Source organism: Leucoraja erinacea, chromosome 6, assembly GCF_028641065.1.
Source record: "Leucoraja erinacea ecotype New England chromosome 6, Leri_hhj_1, whole genome shotgun sequence".
Lineage (NCBI taxonomy): Eukaryota > Metazoa > Chordata > Chondrichthyes > Rajiformes > Rajidae > Leucoraja > Leucoraja erinaceus.
This window is the reverse complement of record NC_073382.1, coordinates 82073506-82098645: the sequence shown is the minus strand read 5'-3', so window position 1 is coordinate 82098645 and position 25140 is coordinate 82073506. Positions and strand designations below refer to the sequence as shown.

Here is a 25140-nt window from a genome sequence, read left to right as displayed (position 1 = left end):
ATAATTTTACACACTATCAGGTCTCCCCTCAACCTCCGACGTTCGAGAGACAACAATCCAAGTCTGTCCACCCTCACCCTGTAGCTGAAACCCTCTAATCCCGGCATCGTTCTGGTAAACCTCCTCTGCACCGTCTCCAAAGCCCCCACATCCTCCCTGTGATGGGGGCGACCAGAACTGCCCGCAATACTCCAGATGCAGCCCGACCCAAGTCCGATAAAGCTGCATGGTGACTTCCTGACTCTTGTACTCGACGCCCCGACCGATGAAGGCCAGCGTAACATTCACCTCTGTCTACTTGATGGGGACTCACTGATCCAACCACTGGATCCCGACACCTGGACCACTGATCTGGATTCAGGGTCCAACCCCATTGGTGGCAGCTGGGAACGTTAATCTTGGTTAACCAATGCATATAAAATTAAAACAAGTTATCATCACAAGTTCATACGTTTATAAATGATATGAGCACCATTAGGCCATTCAGCCCATCAAGTTTACCCCGCCATTCAATCACGGCTGATCTGTCTCTCCCTGCGAACCCCATTCTCCTGCCTTCTCCCCATAACGTCTGACACCCGTACTGATCAACAATCTATCTATCTCTACCTTTAAAACATCCACTGACTTGTGGTCTCCACAGCCGTCTGTGGCAAAGAATTCCACAGATTCACCACCCTCTGACTAAAGAAATTCCTCCTCATCTCCTTCCTAAAGAAACGTCCTTTAATTCTGCGGCTGTGCCCTCTGGTCCTAGACTCTCCCACTAGTGGAAACATCCTCTCCACATCCACTCTATCCACTCTCAGTGACGACGTGTGTAAAGCACCAAGCCTGTGTTTGATTAATTTGATGCCAGGAGTGTGACTGACGGCCGCTGGTCTCTGAACTGCCCTCACGAGCCGCTCTGCCACAACCCACCAACATGCCCACTGACCAACGACTGTGGGGTGGGCAATGAATGCCACTCTTGCCACCGATGTGCACCCCCATGGCAGCGCATATGCACCTCAAGAGTCATACAGCACAGAACAGACCCAATAGACATTAGACAACAGATAATAGGTGCAGGAGTAGGCCATTCAGCTCTTCGAGCCAGCACCGCCATTCAATGTGATCATGGCTGATCTTCCACCATCAGTACCCGCTCCTGCCTTCTCCCCATATCCCCTGACTCCGCTATCTTTAAGAGCCCTATCTAGCTCTCTCTTGAAAGCATCCAGATAACTGGCCTCCACCGCCCTCTGAGGCAGAGAATTCCACAGACTTTTTCTCTGTGTGAGAAAAAGTGTTTCCTCGTCTCCATTCTAAATGGCTTACCCCTTATTCTTAAACTGTGGCCCCTGGTTCTGGACTCCGCCAACATCGGGAACATGTTTCCTGCCTCTAGCGTGTCCAAACCCTTAACAATCTTATATGTTTCAATGTGATACCCTCTCGTCCTTCTAAACTCCAGAGTGTACAAGCCCAGCTGATCCATTCTCTCAGCATATGACAGTCCCGCCATCCCGGGAATTAACCTTGTAAACCTACACTGCACTCCCTCAATAGCAAGAATCTTTCAGCCCAACTTTAGACCCAACTTGCCCATGCCCCTTCTACACTAGATCCACCTGCCCACATTTGGCTCATATCCCTCTAAACCTTTCCAATCCATTTACCTGTACATGTACAAACCTCTTGTCCAAGTGTCTTTTAAATGTTGTTTTTAGTATCTGCATCAACGACCTCCTCTGGCACCTCCTTCCAAATGCCCACCACCCTCTGTGCGGAAAAGGTTGCCCCTCAGGTTCCTATTAAATCTCTCCCCTCTCACCTTAAACCTATATGTTCTGGATCTTGGTTCCCCTACTCTGGGTAAACGGCTATTCATCTTATCTATTCCGCCCCTCCCCCTCCACCCATTATTTTATACCCTGCTAAGATCACCCCTCAGCCTCCTGCACTTCAATGGATAAAGTCCTAGCCTGCTTCACCTCTCCCTATAGCTCAGGACTTCAAGTTCTGAAAACATCCTCATAAATCATCTCTGCGTTCTGTCCAACTGAACCACATCTTTCTGTAACATGGTGACCAAAACGGAACACAATTCTTTCGCCATAAATCTGAAGAAAGGGTTTCATAGAAACATAGGAACATAGAAATTAGGTGCAGGAGTAGGCCATTCGGTCCTACGAGCCTGCACCGCCATTCAATATGATCATGGCTGATCATCCAATTAAGTATCCCGTACCTGCCTTCTCTCCATACCCTCTGATCCCCTTAGCCACAAGGGCCACATCTAACTCCCTCTTAAATATAGCCAATGAACTGGCCTTGACTACCCTCTGCGGCAGAGAGTTCCAGAGATTCACCACTCTCTGTGTGAAAAAACAGAGCCGACCCGAAACGTTGCCTATTTCCTTCGCTCCAAAGATGCTGCCTCACCGGCTGAGTTTCTCCAGCATTTGCAGTTCCTTCTTAAACAATTCTTCAAAGATGGCCTTGCCAACATCTTGTATATTTGTAACATAACATCCTAACATCTGTACTGAGTACCTTGACTAACGTACGTAGGCCAGTGTACCAAATATCATCTTCACCACCACATCAACCTTCCATCCATGTGCTGGACTCATTGACCTGCACTCCTAAACTCCAATCAAAGACCCACCCCACCCTGGCCAGGCTCTCATCTCGCTGCTGCCATCGGGAAGAAGGTACAGGAGCCTGAACACCATGGTTCAAGAACAGCATCTTCCCAGCAACCACATGAGCACCACACAAGGCTAACTCATCAGCAACTGTGATCTCCTGTGGACTGATGGTTGCACTACAGACTTCGGGCTTACACTATTATGGTTACTTAATATTACGGTTATTAAATATATTATTGATTCTTGTGCATTATTACATTTACAGGCAAGTAAGAATTCCATTGTTTTGTTGCTTGTTCATACGGCAATTAAACATTTAGGTCATAAGTGATAGGAGCAGAATTAGGCCATTCAGCCCATCAAGTCCACTCCGCCATTCAATCATGGCTGATCTATCTCTCCCTCCTAACCCCATTCTCCTGCCTTCTCCGCACAATCCCTGACACCTGTCACAGGCCCTTCAGCCCAACTTGCCCACACCGGCCAACATGTTCCCAGCTAAATTACAATTAAAACACAAAGTACTTGAGCAAGACCTCAACTAAGAAAACCAGGCCCAAAGCCAAAGTATTATCTAACTGAATACACCAACAACATATGCAGATAATAACAGCTACCTACATATTAATTAGCTCCTAAAAAAACTAATCCTGTCGATGCCAGTATGTCACGGGTTATCAAGCAGGCACCTCCCTTCATTGGTGTTTTGTTGAGTTAGGCCCACCACACCTCAGTTAGGCTCAACAGTTAGTTCTGGCGTCCCAGAACAATGCCTCTGACACTTGCTTTACAGCCTGATGCCAACTCTGTCGGCAAACTCCTAGCTCTCCAAATAGCGACGTGGTCGATCTCCCTGTGAAATATTCTCTTGCTCTCCATCCTCACGGCTCTTGCTCCGCCTGCCTGCGCTTGGTCCATATCCCTCCAAATCTGTCCTATCCATTTACCTGTCTAACTGTTTTATAAACGTTGGGATAGTCCCAGCCTCAACTACCTCCTCTGGCAGCTTGATCCATACACCCACTGTGTGAACTACTAATCAAGAATTTAGCCATGTCTGCCTTAAAAATAATTGATATCCAAATATTTGTGACTTGCCTTGACCCGTTGTGTAACACAACGAGAGGCAGCAAGCCCTCTACCGCTGAACCAGCCATCATCTGCCAACTCCATATTCCCAGTGTCCCTCCCTGTCCTGGCATAGACTCACACTGCACAGAAACAGGCCCTTCAGCCCAACGCACCCATGCCATTCAAGATACCCCATCTACATCAGTCTCACCTGCCCACGTTTGGTCCATTCATAGCAAGAGGATTTGAGTATAGGAGCTGGGAGGTTCTACTGCAGTTGTACAGGGTCTTGGTGAGACCACACCTGGAGTATTGCGTACAGTTTTGGTCTCCAAATCTGAGGAAGGACATTATTGCCATAGAGGGAGTACAGAGAAGGTTCACCAGACTGATTCCTGGGATGTCAGGACTTTCATATGAAAAAGACTGGATAGACTCGGTTTGTACTCGCTAGAATTTAGAAGATTGAGGGGGGATCTTATAGAAACTTACAACATTCTTAAGGGGTTGGACAGGCTAGATGCAGGAAGATTGTTCCCGATGTTGGGGAAGTCCAGAACAAGGGGTCATAGTTTAAGGATAAGGGGGAAATCTTTTAGAACCGAGATGAGGAAAACTTTTTTCACACAGAGAGTGGTGAATCTCTGGAATTCTCTGCCGCAGAAGGTAGTTGAGGCCAGTTCATTGGCTATATTTAAGAGGGAGTTAGATGTGACCCTTGTGGCTAAAGGGATCAGGGGGTATGGAGAGAAGGCAGGTACAGGATACCAAGTTGGATGATCAGCCATGATCAATATTGAATGGCGGTGCTGGCTCGAAGGGCCGAATGGCCTACTCCTGCACTTATTTTCTATGTTTCTATGTTTCTATAACCTGTCCTATCCAGGTATCTGTCCAAACGTCTGTTGTTTTAGTACCTGCCTCATATACCTCCTCCGGCAGCTCGTTCCACACACCCATGATACTCTGTGTGGACAAATTGTCCCTCTGGTTCCTATTAAATCTTTCCCCCTCTCACCTTAAACCTGTGCCCACTGATTCTTGATTCTCTGGGTAAAACACTGTGCATTCACCCGATCTATTCCCCTCATGATTTTATACACCTCTATACGATCTCCCCTCAGCCTCCTGTGCTCTGTGGAAATAAAGTCCCAGCCTGCATAACCTCCCCCTGTAACTCAGGCCCACGTGTCCTGGCAGCAACATCTTCTATCCAGCAAAATTGAATCTTTCCCATAATAGTGGCCAAAAAACTGTCCACAAGACTCCAAGTGCAGCCACACCAACATATAGTACAACTGTAAGATAATGTCCCGACTTGCTTACACAATTCAAACACAAAGTGCTGGAAGAACTCAGTGGGTCAGGCAGCATCTGTGGCGGGGATGGGCAGACAACGTTCCATCAATCTGTCCTTTCCCTCCACAGATGCTGCCCGACCCACTGAGTTCCTGCAGCATTTTGTGTTTTACTTAAGATTCCAACATTTGCAGTTCTTTGTGTCTCTACCCAGTTCCCAACGCCAGCATGCCAAGGCCTTCTACATCTCTGATCAATTGGCAGAGACAACCCTATTGATCCCATCGCTGGAGTTAGGAGTCTCACCATTACTCGAGGGGGCACCATTTTGCAGTTTCTTCCCAGCTGTTATCAGGCAACTGAACCATCCTACCACAACCAGAGAGCGGTCCTGAACTACTATCTACCTCATTGGTGACCCTCAGGCTATTTTTGATCAGACTTTGCTGGCTTTACCTTGCATGCACGGAACATTATTCGTTTATTATGTATCTATACACTGTAAATCATAATATCATAACATCATAAGTGATAGGAGCAGAATGAGGCCATTTGGCCCATCAAGTCTACTCTGCCATTCAATCATGGCTGATCTAGAAACATAGAAACATAGAAATTAGGTGCAGGAGTAGGCCATTCGGCCCTTCGAGCCTGCACCGCCATTCAATATGATCATGGCTGATCATCCAACTCAGTATCCCGTACCTGCCTTCTCTCCATACCCCCTGATCCCCTTAGCCACAAGGGCCACATCTAACTCCCTCTTAAATATAGCCAATGAACTGGCCTCAACTACCCTCTGTGGCAGAGAGTTCCAGAGATTCACCACTCTCTGTGTGAAAAAAGTTCTACTCATCTCGGTTTTAAAGGATTTCCCCCTTATCCTTAAGCTGTGACCCCTTGTCCTGGACTTCCCTAACATCGGGAACAATCTTCCTGCATCTAGCCTGTCCAACCCCTTAAGAATTTTGTAAGTTTCTATAAGATTCCTTCTCAATCTCCTAAATTCTAGAGAGTATAAACCAAGTCTATCCAGTCTTTCTTCATAAGACAGTCCTGACATCCCAGGAATCAGTCTGGTGAACCGTCTCTGCACTCCCTCTATGGCAATAATGTCCTTCCTCAGATTTGGAGACCAAAACTTTATCTCTCCCTCCTAACCCCATTCTCCAGCCTTCTCCCCATAACCCCTGACACCCGTACTAATCAAGAATCTATCTATCTCTGCCACTGACTTGGCCTCTACAACTATCTGTGGCAAAGAATTCCAGATTCACCACCCTCTGGCTAAAGAAATTCCTCCTCATCTCCTTCCTAAAAGAATGCTCATTAATTCTGAGGCTGTGACCTCTGGTCCCAGACTCTCCCACTAGTGGAAACATCCTCTCCACATCCACTCTATCCAGGCCTTTCACTATTCTGTAAGTTTCAATGAGGTGTCCCCTCATTCTTCTAAACTCCAGCGAGTACAGGCCCAGTGCCGACAAACGCTCATCAAGTGCCATCAAACGGCTCGATTGTAATCACCTATTGTCTTTCTGCTGACTGGTTAGCACGCTACAAAAGCTTGTCACTGCACCTCGTTACACGTGACAATAAACTAAACTGAAACTGACACTAAAGCTTTTAAGAGGGAACTGCAGATGCAGGAAAAATCGGAGGTATGCATAAAATGCTGGAGGAATTCAGCGGGTGAGGCAGCGTCTATGGAGCGAAGGAATAGGTGACATTTCGGGTCGAGACCCTTCCGGGTCTCGACCCGAAACGTCACCTATTCCTTCGCTCCATAGACGCTGCCTCACCCGCTGAGTTTCTCTAGCATTTTTGTCCACCTCTGACACTAAAACTTCCCCAACACTGACTGAGCCACGATCGGTTCCGGAGGTCATGTTTGCCGCCTGCCGCACTGCCTAATCACGCCTTCCTCCCCCACACCGTGGCATTGGATACCACACGTGGCCATCTAAGCATTCCCTGTTTTCAAACTGCAGCATGGTATAAAACAGACACTTTGCAAAAACATAAAAGGACAGGCATCCTTTTTCCACAAGTAAATCGTTTTCACACCATTTCTTTTCAAGTCGAAAACAGTCTTGGAAACAAAATATTCCCAACAGCAGATAGGACATAGAAATGCATTGTTATACAAAACTGATTACACATTCACATATAAAGCACCAAGACAGAGAGGACTAGCGACCATGTGTGGGGAAACGGGATCAGTGTGGGTGGGTGCTCCTTGGCTAGCATGGACATGGTGGGCCGAAGGGCCTGTGTCACAGCTGTGGGCCTCAATGACTCTCTCACTGAAACTGCTCCCGTGCACTCACATGGATGAGATGAGAGGGGTTCTTACTGAAAGATATAAGATTATTAAGGGTTTGGACACGCCAGAGGCAGGGAACATGATCCCGATGTTGGGGGAGTCCAGAACCAGGGGCCACACAGTTAAAGAATGAGGGGTAAGCCATTTAGAACGGAGACGAGGAAACACTTTTTCTCACAGAGTGTGGTGAGTCTGTGGAATTCTCCGCCTCAGAGGCCGGTTCTCTGGATGCTTTCAAGGGAGAGCTAGATACGGCTCTTAAAGATAGCGGAGTCAGGGGATATGGGGAGAAGGCAGGAACGGGGTACTGATTGGGGATGATCAGCCATGATCACATTGAATGGCGGTGCTGGTTCGAAGGGCAGAATGGCCTCCTCCTGCACCCATTGTCTATTGTCTATTGTCTATCCCTCCTGAGGAGGCTACATCAAGGCCCTTCTCGTTGTGCTTGCTCTCAGTGAAGGACGTGGAGGCTTTGGAGAGGGTGCAGGAGAGGCTCACCAGGATACTGCCTGGATTAGAGGGTGTTCGATTGTAACAGCTATTAGCGTTTAAACTAGAGGCAGAGGGTGGGAACCAGAGGAGAAGGTCAGAAAGTGGATGGAGTGATGGGAAGACAGAGGGTAGGACCAGTAAGTCTCAAAGGAATTGTGTAGGAAAGAACTGCAGATGCCGGTTTAAACCGAAGATAGACACAAAACAGCTGGAGTAACTCAGTCTGAAGAAGGGTCTCGACCCGAAGCGTCACCTATTCCTCTTCTCCAGAGATGTTGCCTGTCTCGCTGAGTTACTCCAGTTTTATTGTGTCTATCTTCCATAAGTTTTAAGATTGTTTCGAAACTAGAGAAGGTATGACTTTGCAGTACAGCGGTAAATTGGCGTAAGGCGCAAACTACAGAGTCACTGGGAGCAGATGTTATTGGGCAAGTCCACATCTGGCAAGTGGGAGTCGTTTAAAGGCCAGCTGATGGACGTTCACAGCCCAGTGAGGAGAGGAGGAGGGGTCGGGATGGCAAAGTCAGGGGGCCTTCGATGACCAAGGAAGTTGTACGTTTGGTCAAAAAGAGGAAGAAATGGCGTGCAAGATTTAAGGGGGTCTTTGAGGAATATGAACGAAGGGGGAAATAACTCAAGTGGGTGATTAAAAAGGGAGGGAGAGAGAAAACGGGGAATTACAGACCAGTTAGTCTAACATCGGTAGTGGGGAAACTGCTAGAGTCAGTTGTTAAAGATGGGATAGCAGCACATTTGGAAAGTGGTGAAATCATTGGACAAAGTCAGCATGGATTTACGAAAGGTAAATCATGTCCGACGAATCTTATAGAATTTTTCGAGGATGTAACTAGTAGAGTGGATAAGGGAGAACCAGTGGATGTGTTATATCTGGACTTTCAGAAGGCTTTTGACAAGGTCCCACATACGAGATTAGTATACAAACTTAAAGATTGGGGGTTCAGTATTGATGTGGATAGAGAACTGGCTGGCAGACAGGAAGCAAAGAGTAGGAGTAAACGGGTCCTTTTCACAATGGCAGGCAGTGACTAGTGGGGTACCGCAAGGCTCAGTGCTGGGACCCCAGCTATTTACAATATATATTAATGATTTGGATGAGGGATTTGAATGCAACATCTCCAAGTTTGTGGATGACACGAAGCTGGGGGGCAGTATTAGCTGTGAGGAGGATGCTAGGATGCTGTAAGGTGACTTGGATAGACTGGGTGAGTGGGCAAATGCATGGCAGATGTAGTATAATGTGGATAAATGTGAGGTTATCCACTTTGGTGGCAAAAACAGGAAAGTAGACTATTGTCTAAATGGTGGCCGATAAGGAAAAGGGGAGATGCAACGAGACCTGGGTGTCATGGTACACCAGTCATTGAAAGCAGGCATGCAGGTGCAGCAGGCAGTGAAGAAAGCGAATGGTATGTTAGCATTCATAGCAAAAGGATTTGAGTATAGGAGTAGGGAGGTTCTACTGCAGTTGTACAGGGTATTGGTGAGACCACACCTGGAGTATTGTGTACAGTTTTGGTCTCCAAATCTGAGGAAAGACATTCTTGCCATAGAGGGAGTACAGAGAAGGTTCACCAGACTGATTCCTGGGATGTCAGGACTTTCATATGAAGAAAGACTGGATAGACTTGGCTTGTACTCGCTAGAATTTAGAAGATTGAGGGGGGATCTTATAGAAACTTACAAAATTCTTAAGGGGTTGGACAGGCTAGATGCAGGAAGATTGTTCCCGATGTTGGGGAAGTCCAGGGCAAGGGGTCACAGTTTAAGGATAAAGGGGAAATCCTTTAGGACCGAGAAGAGAAAAACATTTTTCACACAGCGAGTGGTGAATCTCTGGAACTCTCTGCCACAGAAGGTAGTTGAGGCCAGTTCATTGGCTATATTTAAGAGGGAGTTAGATGTGGCTAAAGGGATCAGGGGGTATTGAGAGAAGGCAGGTATAGGATACTGAGTTTGATGATCAGCCATGATCATATTGAATGGCGGTGCAGGCTCGAAGGGACGAATGGCCTACTCCTGCACCTATTTTGTATATTTCTATGTTTCTATTAGATGGGTCACCATCTGGTTAGAAATGGGTTAGAAAGGGACCATGAAATGACGTTCATAAATTAGATTAAAGAAAATCCCAGAGCATGTTATAATAACAACATATAAGAATTACAGCACGGAAACAGCCTTCTAGACTGTGCCGAACACTTACTCTCACCTAGTCCCATCTACCTGCACTCAGACCATAACCCTCCATTCCTTTCCCGTCCTATATGTTAAACCTATATTAAATAGAAGAGAGTGAGCAGGGAGAAGGTACGGCCACTCAGGATAAAGGAGGGAATTTGTGCTTGGAGTCTGGGGATGTAGGCAGGGTACCAAACAAGTATCTTGCATCGTTTTTCTCCAAGGAGGAAGGGCGGAGCTGACAGTGAGATCAGTGTGAGAACACTAAAATGCACCCATTCCTTCTCTCCAAAGATGCTCTCTGACCTGCTGAGTTACGGCCCTGTCCCACTTAGGAAACCTGAACCGAAACCTCCGGAGACTTTGAGCCCCACCCAAGGTTTCCGTGTGGTTCCCGGAGGTTGCAGGTGGTTGCCGGAGGTTGCAGGTAGTGGGAGCAGGTAGGGAGACTGGCAAAAACCTCCGGGAACCGAACGGAAACCTTGGGTGGGGCACAAAGTCTCCAGAGGTTGCCGTTCAGGTTTCCTAAGTGGGACAGGGGCTTTTTGTGTCTACCTTCGGTTGAAACCTGTATCTGCAGTTCCTTCCTACGCAAAGGGCAACTTGAGATCAAGAAGGAGGAGGTGTTGGGGTTCTTGAAGAGCATTAAGGTGGATAAATCCCCTGGATCTGATGGGATCTAGCCCACGTTATTGGGAGAGGACAAGAGAAGAGATTGCAGGAGCTTTGACTAAGATGTTTGCATCATCTCTGGTCACAGATGAAATCCCAGAGGACTGGAGAGTAGCTAATGTTGGTCTTTTATTCGTATGGGAATTCTAGACTCATGTCAGCGGTAGGGAGACTATTGGAGAAGATTATTTGGGACAGTTGACATGGCTGCAGTACACGGCAGGTCACATTTTCCCAACTTGATTGAGTTTTTTGAGGAGGTGACAGAGGTGATGATATGGGTGGGGTGGCAAAGGTTTAGTAAAGCATTTGATAAAGTCCCCCATGGTGGCCTGATCCTAAAGATTAAGATGCACGTGATTAACAGTGACTTGACAATAGACAATACACAATAGGTGCAGGAGTAGGCCATTCGGCCCTTCGAGCCAGCACCACCATTCAATGAGATCATGGCTGATCTTCCCCAATCAGTACCCCGTTCCTGCCTTCTCCCCATATCCCCTGACTCGGCTACTTTTAAGAGCCCTATCTAGCTCTCCCTTGAAAGCATCCAGAGAGCCGGCCTCCACCGCCTTCTGAGGCAGAGAATTCCACACTCACCACTCTCTGTGAGAAAAAGAGTGCTTTGTGTCATCTGCAAATTTGCTAATGTTACTTTGAATCCCTTCATTCAAATCATTGATGTATATTGTAAATAGCTGCGGTCCCAGCACCGAGCTGTGCGGTACCCCACTAGTCACTGCCTGCCATTCTGAAAGGGACCCGTTAATCCCTACTCTTTGTTTCCTGTCTGCCAACCACTTCTCTATCCATGTCAGCACTCCACCCCCAATACCATGTGCCCTAATTTTGCCCACTAATCTCCTGTGTGGGACCTTATCAAATGCTTTCTGAAAGTCCAGGTACACTACATCCACTGGCTCTCCCTTGTCCATTTTCCTAGTGACATCTTCAAAAAATCCCAGTAGATTAGTCAAGCATGATTTCCCCTTTGTAAATCCATGCTGACTCGGACCGATCCTGTTACTGCTAGCCAAATGCGCGGCCATTTCATCTTTTATGACTCACCACTCTCTGTGAGAAAAAGTGTTTCCTCGTCTCCGTTCTAAATGGCTTACCCCTCATTCTTAAACTGCGGCCCCTGGTTCTGGACTCCCCCAACATCGGGAACATGTTTCCTGCCTCCAGCGTGTCCACGCCCTTAACAATTTTATAAGTTTCAATAAGATGCCCTCTCATCCTTCTAAACTCCAGAGTGTACAAGACCAGCTGCTCCATTCTCTCAGCATATGACAGTCCCGCCATCCCGGGAATCGGTTGTATGGATTTGAAACTGACTGGAACAGGGTTATGGTGTCTGGACGTCTGCTACTATGCCGGGACTGTTGCTGTTTATGATGTATATATACAAATGAACTGGACATAAACAGAGATGGGTTGATTAGTAAATTTTCAGATGACACCGGGACACCAGTTATTGCCTTCCACCACAGTGAAGAATGTTGATTCCACTGTGGTGGATGTTCATGTTATATTCTATTGTGTATTGTACTCTTGTTTGTTTGGCTGCATGGTAAATCAAACTCCATTGTACCTCGATTGGTGCTTGTGGCAACTTGAAGTTGAACATGAGGATACAGAGTATATAGAGTGCAGTTGTACAGGGCCTTGGTGAGACCACACCAGGAGTATTGCGTACAGTTTTGGGCTCCTAATCTGAGGAAAGACATTCTTGCCATAGAGGGAGGTACAGAGAAGGTTCACCAGATTGATTCCTGGGATGTCAGGACTTTCATATGAAGAAAGACTGGATAGACTCAGCTTGTACTCGCTAGAATTTAGAAGATTGAGGGGGGATCTTATAGAAACTTACAAAATTCTTAAGGGGTTGGACAGGCTAGATGCAGGAAGATTGTTCCCGATGTTGGGGAAGTCCAGGACAAGGGGTCATAGTTTGAGGATAAAGGGGAAATCCTTTAGGCCCGAGATGAGAAAATCATTTTTCACACAGAGATTGGTGAATCTCTGGAACTCTCTGCCACAGAAGGTAGTTGAGGCCAGTTCATTGGCTATGTTTAAGAGGGAGTTAGATGTGGCCCTTGTGGCTAAAGGGATCAGGGGGTATGGAGAGAAGGCAGGGACGAGATACTGAGTTGGATGATCAGCCATGATAATATTGAAAGGCGGTGCACGCTCGAAGGGCCGAATGGCCTACTCCTGCACCTATTTTCTATGTTTCTATATTTCTATAACAGGATATAGATCAACTACACAAATGGGCACAATGGCAGATGGAGTTTCATCTGAACAAGTATTGCACTTTGGGAGGTCGAATACAAGGGGATAATATACAATTAATTGGCATGAGCCACAACAGTATCGATTGTCAGAGGGATCTTGGGATCTGCGGTCCACAACTCCCTGACAGTGGCCACGCAAGTGGACAGAGCGGTAAAGAAGGCGAACGTTACGCTGGCCTTCATCGGTCGGGGCGTCGAGTACAAGAGTCAGGAAGTCACCATGCAGCTTTATCAGACTTGGGTCGGGCTGCATCTGGAGTATTGCGGGCAGTTCTGGTCGCCCCCATCACAGGGAGGATGTGGGGGCTTTGGAGACGGTGCAGAGGAGGTTTACCAGAACGATGCCGGGATTAGAGGGTTTCAGCTACAGGGAGAGGGTGGACAGACTGGGATTGTTGTCTCTGGAACGTCAGAGATTGAGGGGAGACCTGATAGAAGTTTACAAAATGATGAGGCAGAGAGGTTGCATACAATCTTATTCCAAGGGTGGGAAAATCAAATTCTAGACGGCATAATTTGTAGTTGCAAGGGGCAAAGTTAGAGATGTGCGGGGCAAGTTTTTTCAACACAGGGGGCAGGGGCCTGGAACGCGTGACTTGGGGTGGTGGTTGAAGGAAATATGTTAGTGGCATTTAAAATGCTTTTGGATAGGCACATGGATATGCAGGGAATGGAGGGATATGGGTTACACTGTATGTGCAGGTAGATAAATGATGGTCTTTGCATCAATAGACAATAGACAACAGACAATGGGTGCAGGAGTAGGCCATTCGGCTACTTCGAGCCAGCACTGCCATTCAATGTGATCATGGCTGATCATCCCCAATCAGTACCACGTTCCTGCCTTCTCCCCATATCCCCTGACTCCCGCTATTTTTAAGAGCCCTATCTAGCTCTCTCTTGAAAGCATCCAGAGAACCCGCCTCCACCGCCCTCTGTGGCAGAGAATTCCACTCTCTGTGAGAAAAGGTGTTTCCTCGTCTCCGTTCTAAATGGCTTACTCCTTATTCTTAAAATGTGGCCCCTGGTTCTGGACTTCCCCAACATCGGGAACATGTTTCCTGCCTCAAGTGTGTCCCAACCATTAACAATCTTATATGTTTCAATGAGATACCCTCTCATCCTTCTAAACTCCAGAATGTACAAGCCCGGCCGTTCCATTCTCTCAGCACATGACAGTCCCGCCATCCCGGGAATTAACCTTGTAAACCTACGCTGCACTCCCTCAATAGCAAGAATGCCCTTCCTCAAATTAGGGGACCAAAACTGCACACAATACTCCAGGTGTGGTCTCACTAGGGCCCTGTACAACTGCAGAAGGACCTATTTGCTCCTCTTGTTATAAAGGCCAACATGCCATTCGATTTCAACACTGCCTGCTGTACCTGCATGCTTACTTTCATAGACTGATGAACAAGGACTCCCAGATCCCGTTGTACTTCCCCTTTTCCCAATTTGACACCATTTAGATAATAATCTGTCTTCCTGTTTTTGCTACCAAAGTGGATAACCTCACATTTATCCACATTAAACTTCATCTGCCATGCATCTGCCCACTCCCCCAACCTGTCCAAGTCACCCTGCATTCTCATAGCATCCTCCTCACAGTTCACACTGCCACCCAGCTTTGTGTCATCTGCAAATTTGCTAATGTTACTTTGAATCCCTTCATTCAAATAATTGATGTATATTGTAAATAGCTGCGGTCCCAGCACCGAGCCTTGCGGCACCCCACTAGTCACTGCCTGCCATTCTGAAAGGGACCCGTTAATCCCTACTCTTTGTTTCCTATCTGCCAACCACTTCTCTATCCATGTCAGCACTCTACCCCCAATACCATGTGCCCTAATTTTGCCAACTAATCTCCTGTGTGGGACCTTATCAAATGCTTTCTGAAAGTCCAGGTACACTACATCCACTGGCTCTCCCTTGTCCATTTTCCCGGTGACATCTTCCAGAAGATTAGTCAAGCACGATTTCCCCTTCGTAAATCCACGCTGACTCGGACCGATCCTGTTACTGCTATCCAAATGTGCGGCTATTTCATCTTTTATAATTGACTCCAGCATCTTCCCCACCACCGATGTCAGGCTAACTGGTCTATAGTTCCCTGTTTTCTCACTCGTGCCTTTCTTAAAAAGTGGGATAACATTAGCTACCCTCCAATCCACAGGAACTGATCCTGAGTCTATAGAAGATTGGAAACTGATCACCAATGCGTCCACGAATTCTAGAGCACAGAAATTGTGGGCCAAGGGGCCTGTTCTTGTACTTTTCTATCTTCCATGTTATATGTTCTTGGAAAGGTTGGATATACATTTGTTTTCTCTGGAGTGTTGGAAGTTATAGAAATAATCTGATAGAAATATATTAAATTTCGTAATTTAATATATTTCGATATATTTCTACGCCTCTCGTGCGTAGATAGGGTAGACAGTCAGAACATGTCACAGACTAGAGGGCACAGCTTTAAGGTGAGAGGGGCAAAGGTTAAAGGAGATGTGCGGGGCAAGTGTTTTACACAGAGGGTGGCGGGTGTCTGGAACGCGCTGCCAGGGGTGGGGGTGGAGGCAGATACGATAGTGGTGTTTAAGAGGCACATGGAATGGAGGGATATGGATCCCGTGCAGGCAGAGACGAGTTGGTCTTCGCATCATGTTCAGCACGGACATTTTGGGCCGAAGGGCCTGATCCAGTGCTGCACTGTTCTGTGTTCTAAGATCCTGCATTTGGAGAGTATCCAGAAGAGCTTTGCCCAAGTGTGGGAGCTGGGACTCGTGGATGGATTGTGAAGATGGAATGTAGAGTGGAACAAAAAGGGGAAACTATCTGAGTTTAGATTAGAGTTAGAGATACGGCGCGGAAACAGGCCCTTCGGCCCATCGAGTCCGCACTGGACCAGCCATCCACGCACACTAACACCATCCTACACACACCAGGGGCAATTCCAACTTTAACCAAGGCGCTCAATAGACAATAGACAATAGACATTGGGTGTAGGAGTAGGCCATTTGGCCCTTCGAGCCAGCACCACCATTCAATGTGATCATGGCTGATCATCCCCAATCAGTACCCCGTTCCTGCCTTCTCCCCATATCCCCTGACTCCGCTATTTTTAAGAGCCCTATCTAGCTCTCTCTTGAAAACATCCAGAGAACCGGCCTCCACCGCCCTCTGAGGCAGAGAATTCCACACTCACAACTCTCTGTGTGAAAAAGTGTTTCCTCGTCTTAAATGGCTTGCCCCTTATTCTTAAACTGTGGCCCCTGGTTCTGGACTCCCCCACAACCTACAACCCTGTACGTCTTTGGAGTGTGGGAGGAAACCGGAGCACCCGGAGCAAACCCACATGGTCACAGGGAGAACGTGCAAACTCCGTACAGACAGCACTCGTAGTCTGGATTGATCCCGGGTGTCTGGCGCGGTGAGGCTCACTGGAGGACAGTGCCCCGGTCTTTACACACTTCAGTGTGAGTGTGACAAGTCACGAAAAGTTGACCATCGACGAGAACAATATTCCCCCTCTCCCACTGGCAACCCATGAGTTGTGTACCTGATAACATGAATCGGAAGAGACTGCTAACGCCCTTGCTCCGTGTAGACACGCTAGTCTTCAGTTCGTGAGCGGAAGTGTAGTACCGGCGTACCATGGCGCTGTAGGTGTTAGAGTAGGAGTTGACAAAGTTGGCTCTGCAGGGAGACTTACTCATGTCTAACTCATCTCCGATCATCCCGCTAGACTCCAGCCGGAACTTGCGGCACATGAAACCGATGGGGATTCTGTTGTCGGATTTAAACTGCTGGATCAGCTTGCTGTCGGACACCCGCAGCAGCATGTTCGTGGTGTAGAACACCTCGTAGACCACGTAGATGCTCCTCACGGACAGGATCCAGGGGAAGTTGTGCGACACCTTCAGGATCTCCGGTCTGATGGAGAACAGCGAGTCCTCTTTGTTGACATCTTTGACGATGAGTTTGATGGATTTCAACACCCCCTCGTCCAGCACCATCTCCTCGTGGTCAAAGTCGTCCGTGAAATGGCTCTTGCTCTTGATCTGCTCTTCCATCAGCTGGGCGTTCTTGCTGTCCAGGCTGGCCAGTATCTCCCTGAGCGGCCCCATCGGGAAGAAACTCTTCCGTTGCAGCAACCGGGAGCCTTCCTTCTCCGACTTCTCCAGCAACACGTTGAGGAGATCGTAGTGCTTGGCGTCCTCCAGGTAGGGTACCGGGACCACGTGCAACCCCAGGTACGAGGAACACACCTGCAACACAGGAACACACCGTCCATCAGGTCTTCCTAACAAGAGGAGTTGAGTATAGGAGCAAAGAGGTCCTTCTGCAGTTGTAGTTGAGGCTGGGACTATCCCATCGTTTAAGAAACTGTTAGAGGTACACGGATAGGACAGGTAGGGAGGGGTATCAGGACCAAGGCAGGTGGGACTACTGCAGCTGGGACATGTTGACCAGTGTGGGCAAGTTGGGCCGAAGGGCCTGTTTTCACACTGTATCACTGATCTATCTCTCCCCCTCCTAATCCCATTTTCCCGCCTTCTCACCATAACCCATGAAACCCGCACTAATCAAGAATCTGTCTCTGTCTTAAAACTGTATCTATAGACTTGGCCTCTGCAGCCTTCTGTGCTACCGATGGGGTGGGAGCCCCCTCGGCACAAATTGCCCACTGAGGTCCCGCTTCAATAGGCAATGGGTGCAGGAGTAGGCCTTGAAAGTATCCAGAGAACTGACCTCCACCACCCTCCAGCAAGGAGCAAGGAGGTCCTTCTGCAGTTGTACAGAGCCCTAGTGAGGCCACACTTGGAGTATTGTGTGCAGTTTTGGTCTCCAAATTTGAGGAAGGGCATTCTTGCTATTGAGGGTGTGCAGCGTAGGATCACCAGGTTAATTCCCGGGATGGCGGGACTCTCATATGCTGAGAGAATGGAATGGCTGGGCTTGTACACTCTGGAATTTAGAAGGATGAGAGGGAATCCTTATTGAAACATCTAAGATTGTTAAGGGTTTGGACACGCTAGAGGCAGGAAACGTGTTCCCGATGTTGGGGGAGTCCAGAACCAGGGGCCACAGTTTAAGAATAAGTAAGCCATTTAGAACGGAGACGAGGAGACACTTTTTTCTCACAGAGAGTTGTGAGTCTGTGTAATTCTCTGCCTCAGAGGGCGGTGGAGGCCGGTTCTCTGGAAACTTTCAAGAGAGAGCTAGATAGGGCTCTTAAAGATAGCGGAGTCAGGGGATATGGGGAGAAGGCAGGAACTGATTGTAGATGATCAGCCACAAGGACATGATACCTCTATTGACCCTATGACGACAAATCAATCCATCTTGCCCTGTATCCCATGTGGGATAGGCAGAGCATTTGTTGAAGTCCATGTAAACCTTTTCTCTGGAACGTCAGAGGCTGTCAGGAAACCTGACGGAAGTAAATAAAATGATGACTGGCATAGATTGGGGTAGTCAGTCTGAGCCTTTACCCAGGGTGGAAATGTCCACCACTAGAGGCTTATGAGGTTCCTCTTACATAGAATCATAGAGTGATACAGCGTGGAAACAGGCCCTTCAGCCCAACTTGCCCACACCGGCCACCATGTCCCATCTACACCAGTCCCACCTGCCTGCATTTGGTCCATATCCCTCTAAAGCTGTCCTATCCATGGACCTGTCTAACTGTTTCCTAAACTTTGGGATAGTCCCAGCCTCAACTACCTCCTCCGGCAGCTCGTTCCATACACCCACCACCATTTGTGTGAAAAAGTTACTGCTCAGATTCCTATTAAATCTTTTTCATTTCACCTTAAACCTATGTCCTCTGGTCCTCGATTCGCTTACTGGGCAAGAAATTCTGAGCATCTACCCGATCTATTCCTCTCATGATTTTATACACCTCTATAAGATTCCCCCTCATCCTCCTGCACTCCAGGGAACAGAGACCCAGCATACTCAACTATTGCTCACACCCTCCATCCCTGGCAACATCCTCGTAAATCTTCTCAGAACCCTTTCCAGCTTGACAACATCATTCCTTTAACATGGTTCCCAGAACTGAACACAATACTCTAAATGTGGTCCCACCAACATTGTATACAACTGCAACATGACCTCCCAACTTCTATGCTCAACAGATAGACACAAAATGCTGGAGTAACTCAGTGGATCAGGCAGAAACTCTGGATTCATCTGGATTGAGACTGCAGAAGGGTCTCATCCCAAAACATCACCCATTCCATCTCTCCAGAGATGATGCCTGACCCGCTGAGTTACGCCAGCATTTTGAGTCTATCATCCGTGCAAACCAGCGTCTGCAGTTCCTTCCTACACATTCTATAACATGATACACTACGATAGAACTTCCCGATGTTGGGGAAGTCCAGGACAAGGGGTCACAGCTTAAGGATAAGGGGGAAATCCTTTAAAACCGAGATGAGAAAAACATTTTTCACACAGAGAGTGGTGAATCTCTGGAATTCTCTGCCACAGAAGGTAGTTGAGGCCAGTTCATTGGCTATATTTAAGAGGGAGTTAGATGTGGCCCTTGTGACTGAAGGGATCAGGGGGTATGGAGAGAAGGCAGGTACGGGATACTGAGTTGGATGATCAGCCATGATCACATTGAATGGCGGTGCAGGCTCGAAGGGCCAAATGGCGTACTCCTGCACCTATTGTCTATGTTTCTATGTATCTATTTATCTCAGGAGGGATATTGATCTGTCAACAGTCATAAAAATACAAAATACATGAAACTTGAAATTAAAGTGACGAGTGGAAAGGTTTGGGGGATGTGCAAAGATTTGGGAAGGGGGGAGAGATGGAGGGGTGTCAGGGGGGGGAGTCAGTCTACCCCACGACAGAAGGGGGAGGAGTTGTATAGTGTGATAGCCACAGGGAAGAAGGATCTGCTGTTATACTCTCTCTGTCTCTATACTATGTAGGCGGGACTAGTGTAGATGGGTCTGTGTTTTTAGCGACTTTTTTGACCACCTTATCTACCTGCGACTCGACCTTCAAGGAACCATGAACCTGTACTAGATCCCTCTGCTCTACAACACTACCCAGAGGCCTACCATCCAGTGTAGGTCCTGCCCTTGTTCGACATTCCAAAATGCAACACCTCACACTTCTCTGTATTAAATTCCATCAACCATTCCTCCGCCCACCTGGCCAATCATAGAAATATAGAAAATAGGTGCAGGAGTAGGCCATTCGGCCCTTCGAGCCTGCACCGCCATTCAATATGATCATGGCTGATCATCCAACTCAGTATCCCATCCCTGCCTTCTCTCCATACTCCCTGATCCCTTTAGCCGCAAGGGCCACATCTAACTCCCTCTTAAATATAGCCAATGAACTGGCCTCAACTACCTTCTGTGGGCAGAGAATTCCACAGATTCACCACTCTCTGTGTAAAAAATGATTTTCTCTTCTTGGTCCTAAAAGATTTCCCTCTTATCCTTAAACTGTGACCCCTACTTCTGGACTTCCCCAACATCGGGAATAATCTTCCTGCATCTAGCCTGTCCAACCCCTTAAGAATTTTGTAAGTTTCTATAAGATCCCCCCTTAATCTTCTAAATTCTAGCGAGTACAAGCCGAGTCTATCCAGTCTTTCTTCATATGAAAGTCCTGCCATCCCAGGAATCAGTCTGGTGAACCTTCTCTGTACTCCCTCTATGGACAATCGATCCAGATCCTGCTGCAATCGTTCACAACCATCTTTACTATCTGCAAAACCACTCACTTTTGTATCATCAGCGAACTTGCTAATCTGGTCCTGTATGTTCTCATCCAAATCATTGACATTTAGTTTTAGCTTTAGTTATATGGTTTGAGAGATATAGCGTGGATACAGGCTCTTCGGCCCATCGAGTCCATGCCGACCAGCGATCCCTGCACATTAACATGACCCGACACACACCAGGGCCAATTTACATTTACACCAAGCCAATCAACCTACAAACCTGCACGTCTTTGCTGTGTGGGAGGAAACCGAAGATCTCAGAGAAAACCCATGCGGTCAATGGGAGAACGTACAAACGCCGTACAGACAGCACCCAGTCAGGATGGAACCCGTGCCTCTGGCGCTGCGAGGCAGCAGCTCTACTGCTGCATCACCATGCCGCCCATGACAAACAGTAGCTAACAAACAGTAACGGGCCCAGCACCGAACCCTGAGGCACGCACACCAGGCCTGCTGTCTGAGAAGCAAACTTCCACCATCACCCTCTGCTTCCTTCCATGGAGCCAATTTGCTATCCATTCAGCTATCTCTCCTTGGGTCCCATGAGATCTAACCTTCCAGAGCAGCCCACCATGCGGCACCTTGTCGAACACCTTACTAAATTCCATGTACACAACATCTACAGTTCTGCCCTCATCAACCTTTTTGGTCACGTCTTCAAAAAACTCAATCAGATTTGTGAGACACGACCTCCCACATACAAAACCATGCTGACTGTCCCTAATCAGCCCTTGCCCATCCAAATGCCTGTATATCCTATCCCTCAGAATACTCTCCAGTAACTTACCAACTACAGGTGTTAAGCTCACCAGCCTATAGTTCCCAGCATTTTCCCTGCAGCCCTTCTTGAAAAGAGGCACAACATTTGCCCCCCTCCAGTCTTCCGTCACCTCTCCTGTATTTAAGGACGACTCGTAAATTTCAACCAGGGCTCCCGCAATTTCCTCTCTAGTTTCCCGCAATGTCCTTGGATATATCTGATCAGGCCCTGGAGATTGGTCTACCTTCAAACACTTCAGTACCTCTTCGACGGTAACCCTGACTGTCTCTCCCCTCACACCTTAAGCCTGTGCCCTCTAATCGAGAACTAGAGGACATAGGCTTGACATGAGAGGGGTAAGAATTAATAGGAACCTGAGGGGTAACTGTTTCTCACAGAGGGTGTTGGGTGTATGGAATGAGCTGCCGGAGGAGGTGGTTGAGGCAGTTACAATAACAACATTTAAAAGACATTAGGACAGGAAAGGTTTAGAGGGATATGGACCAAACGCAGGCAGGTGGGACTAGTGTAGATGGGACATGTTGGTCAGTGTGGGCAAGTTGGGGTGAAACTGTTTCCATGCTGTATGACTCTGTGACTCTAGTGCCCATTCTGACTGATCTGCCTGAAGAAGGGTCTCGACCCGAAACGTCACCCATTCCTTCGCTCCATAGATGCTGCCTCACCGGCTGAGTTTCTCCAGCATTTTTGTCCACCTTCAATTTTTCAGGCATCTGCAGTTCTTTCTTAAACTACTAAAGTCTATTCTGGCCAGTCAAGACCTGCACTTGGGCCATATCTAAACCTTTCCTATCCATATTGCAAAGCAGTTATTGTATCCGCCTGTGTAGCTTCCTCTGGCAACTCGTTCCAGATACCACTGCCCTGTGAGTGAAAATGTTGCTCCTGAGGTCCCTCTTAAATCTCACCCCTCTCACACTAACCCTGTGCCCTTTAGTTTTAGAATCCTCTACCCTGGGAAACAGACAGTGAGCGTTCATAAATTCATAAGTGATAGGAGCAGAATTAGGCCATTCGGCCCATCAAGTCTACTCCACCATTCAATCATGGCTGATCTATCTCTCCCTCCTATCCCCATTCTCCTGCCTTCTCGCTGACACCCGCACTAATCAAGAATCGATCTATCTCTGCCTTATAAATATCCACTGATCACAGACATAGATGGGGCTAGAGATAGGGGTAGAGTGGGGGGGGGGGGGGGGGGGCGCTGGGTGACGGGCCGAGCGGCCGGTCGTGCTATCCCGGACATGAGGGTATAGAGTCAGTGGGCACAGGGGGTGGTGGGGCCGAGCGGCCGGCCGTGCTATCCCGGAGCTCACCTCATGGCGGACCAACACCCAGTAGTCGTCGGCCTGGTGGCTGTTGATCTCCTCCAGCCGCTCGGCCGGCTGAGTCATGCTGCCGCGGGCGGGGCGAGGGTGGGGTCGGGCCGGCCTGCCGCCGAGTCGGGCGGGTGCATGGGACCTGTCTCATCCCCTGTGTGTTGGCAATCGCCGCTTCCTCTGCCCCCCCAGAATCGCTGAGCGAACTGTGGCCGCGGCCGAGCGCCCCGCTCCCACCTCACACTGACCATTGTGACGCTGCTCCGGCCACCGCGGCCAGCGCTGCCTGGAACCCGAGAACCGGCGCCCCGACTCCCGGCTCCCGGCTCCCGGCCGGCGGCCACCGACTGTCACCTTGAGAGACCGTCGAAGATCCGTCAGAGACCGCCAGGAACCGTCAGAGACAGCCCGTGTCCGTCTGCCACCGTCGCTGGCCGTCAGAGACCGTCGGTCACCCGTCAGTGGCCGTTGGCGATCCATCATGTAGGTATGTTACAAAACCTACCTGAATCGTGGCTGAGCATCTGCCCCACCCCTTGTGTGTGATTTTGGAGCTGTTTGGAGGGGGCGGGTTTAAAACCCGATTTTTACTAGGCTGTTCCAATCGCAGATGTTCAGCCTAGTAAATCATTAACGGAGAATCGCTGCAAGACCCGGTCCCAAAAGCTATTATTAGTTTTATAGGCCTCGAATAGTAGATATAATAAATTTAAAAGCTCTCGTTCAGTTCGCAAGCTTTCGCAGCCCCAGGGTTTTATAAAGCAAACAATTAAAGGTATGTACCTTATTTTTACATTAAATGGGGCATATATATAACCCTACAATTATAATTTTCTATAACGAATAGCTCATTTTGGGCTTTTTATATCCCGCAGTATTTTTCTCGGCATTTGAGGGCACTAATCTAGCGCGCTGTCAACATTCTAAACCTGCGCGTTCACAGAAACCCACTAGAAAACCGATTTAAATTGAGCATTTATTTACAGCAATTGAACACTAAATTCCTTCCATTTGGCCTATAAATTAATGTAAATTAGATATAAAAATCATGTTATATTGTGAATTATTTGCGAATAATCTTTGGACACTTAGGCTATTTAAAAATGTTAATCTTTCCTTAAGAAATGTGCTTTTGACTATCCAAGATCACAGCTTTTTTGTAATGTCCATTGAAAATCAATAGGGAACAAGATGCTAATTTCCGAGTATGAAAATGGTCATAACTTTTTTAATACTTGAGATATGAAAGTGAATTAGGTGTCAAATTAAACTTATTGTTATGCTTTATCTGATGGGATAAATTGCAGACTTGATTTTTTAAATCTCAAAATTTTGTAACATTGCTACATCATGTACCGTCGGTGATCCATCATGTACCGTCATATCCATCATGTACCGTCGGCGATCCACCATGTACCGTCATGATCCATCATGTACCGTCGGTGATCCATCAGACACCATCACTGATCGTCAGGGACCGTCCGATACCGTCAGTGCCCAGCAGAGTCCGTTAGGGACCGTCAACCACCGTCAAGGTCCGTTGGTCATTGCCTCTGACCGTCCCTGGCAGTCGGACTCACTCCGTGACCGTCTGGGACCCTCAGATACCGTTAGTGACTTATAGATCACAGAACAGTCTAGCAACCCCGAATAGTCCACGGAAGGGGGAGTTAGATGGGGGAGGTGCAGCGAGACCTGGGTGTCCTTGTACACCGGCCATTGAAAGTTGGCGTGCAGGTACAGCAGGCAGTGAAGAAACCTAATGGAATGTTGGCCTTCATAACAAGAGGATTTCAGTATAGGAGTAAAGAGGTTCTTCTGCAGTTGTATAGGGCTCTGGTGAGACCACATCTAGTGAATGGTGTACAGTTTTGGTGTCCTAATTTGAGGAAGGACATCCTTGTGATTGAGGCAGTGCAACGTAGGTTCGCGAGATTGATCCCCGGGATGGCGGGACTGTCATATGAGGACATATTGAAAAGACTAGGCTTGTATTCACTGGAGTTTAGAAGGATGTGGGGAGTTCTTATAGAAACATATAAAATTATAAAAGGACTGGACAAGCTAGACGCAGGAAAAATGTTCCCAATGTTGGGCGAGTCCAGAACCAGGGTCCACAGTCTTAGAATAAAGGGGAGGTCATTTAAGACGGGGGTGAGAAAAAACGTTTTCACCCAGAGAGTTGTGAATTTGTGGAATTCCCTGCCACAGAGGGCAGTGGAGGCCAAGTCACTGGGTGGATTTAAGAGAGACTTAGATAGAGCTCTTAGGGCTGGTGGAGTCAAAGGA

At 47.8% G+C, this 25140-nt stretch overlaps 1 protein-coding gene across 1 annotated transcript in view; it reads right to left on the bottom strand.

The window, feature by feature from the left end:
- The window catches only part of LOC129698441 (uncharacterized), a 42579-nt gene extending 19545 nt beyond the window's left edge, over positions 1-23034 (bottom strand). Inside the window, exons 1-2 of the mRNA XM_055637586.1 lie at positions 22849-23034; positions 16552-17260 (exon numbers count right to left, since the gene is read on the bottom strand). Coding sequence (XP_055493561.1) covers positions 16552-17260; positions 22849-22926 — 787 coding nt within the window. The 5' untranslated portion in view covers positions 22927-23034. The remainder of the gene's footprint in view (positions 1-16551; positions 17261-22848) is intronic.
- Between the last annotated feature and the right edge of the window lie 2106 nt (positions 23035-25140).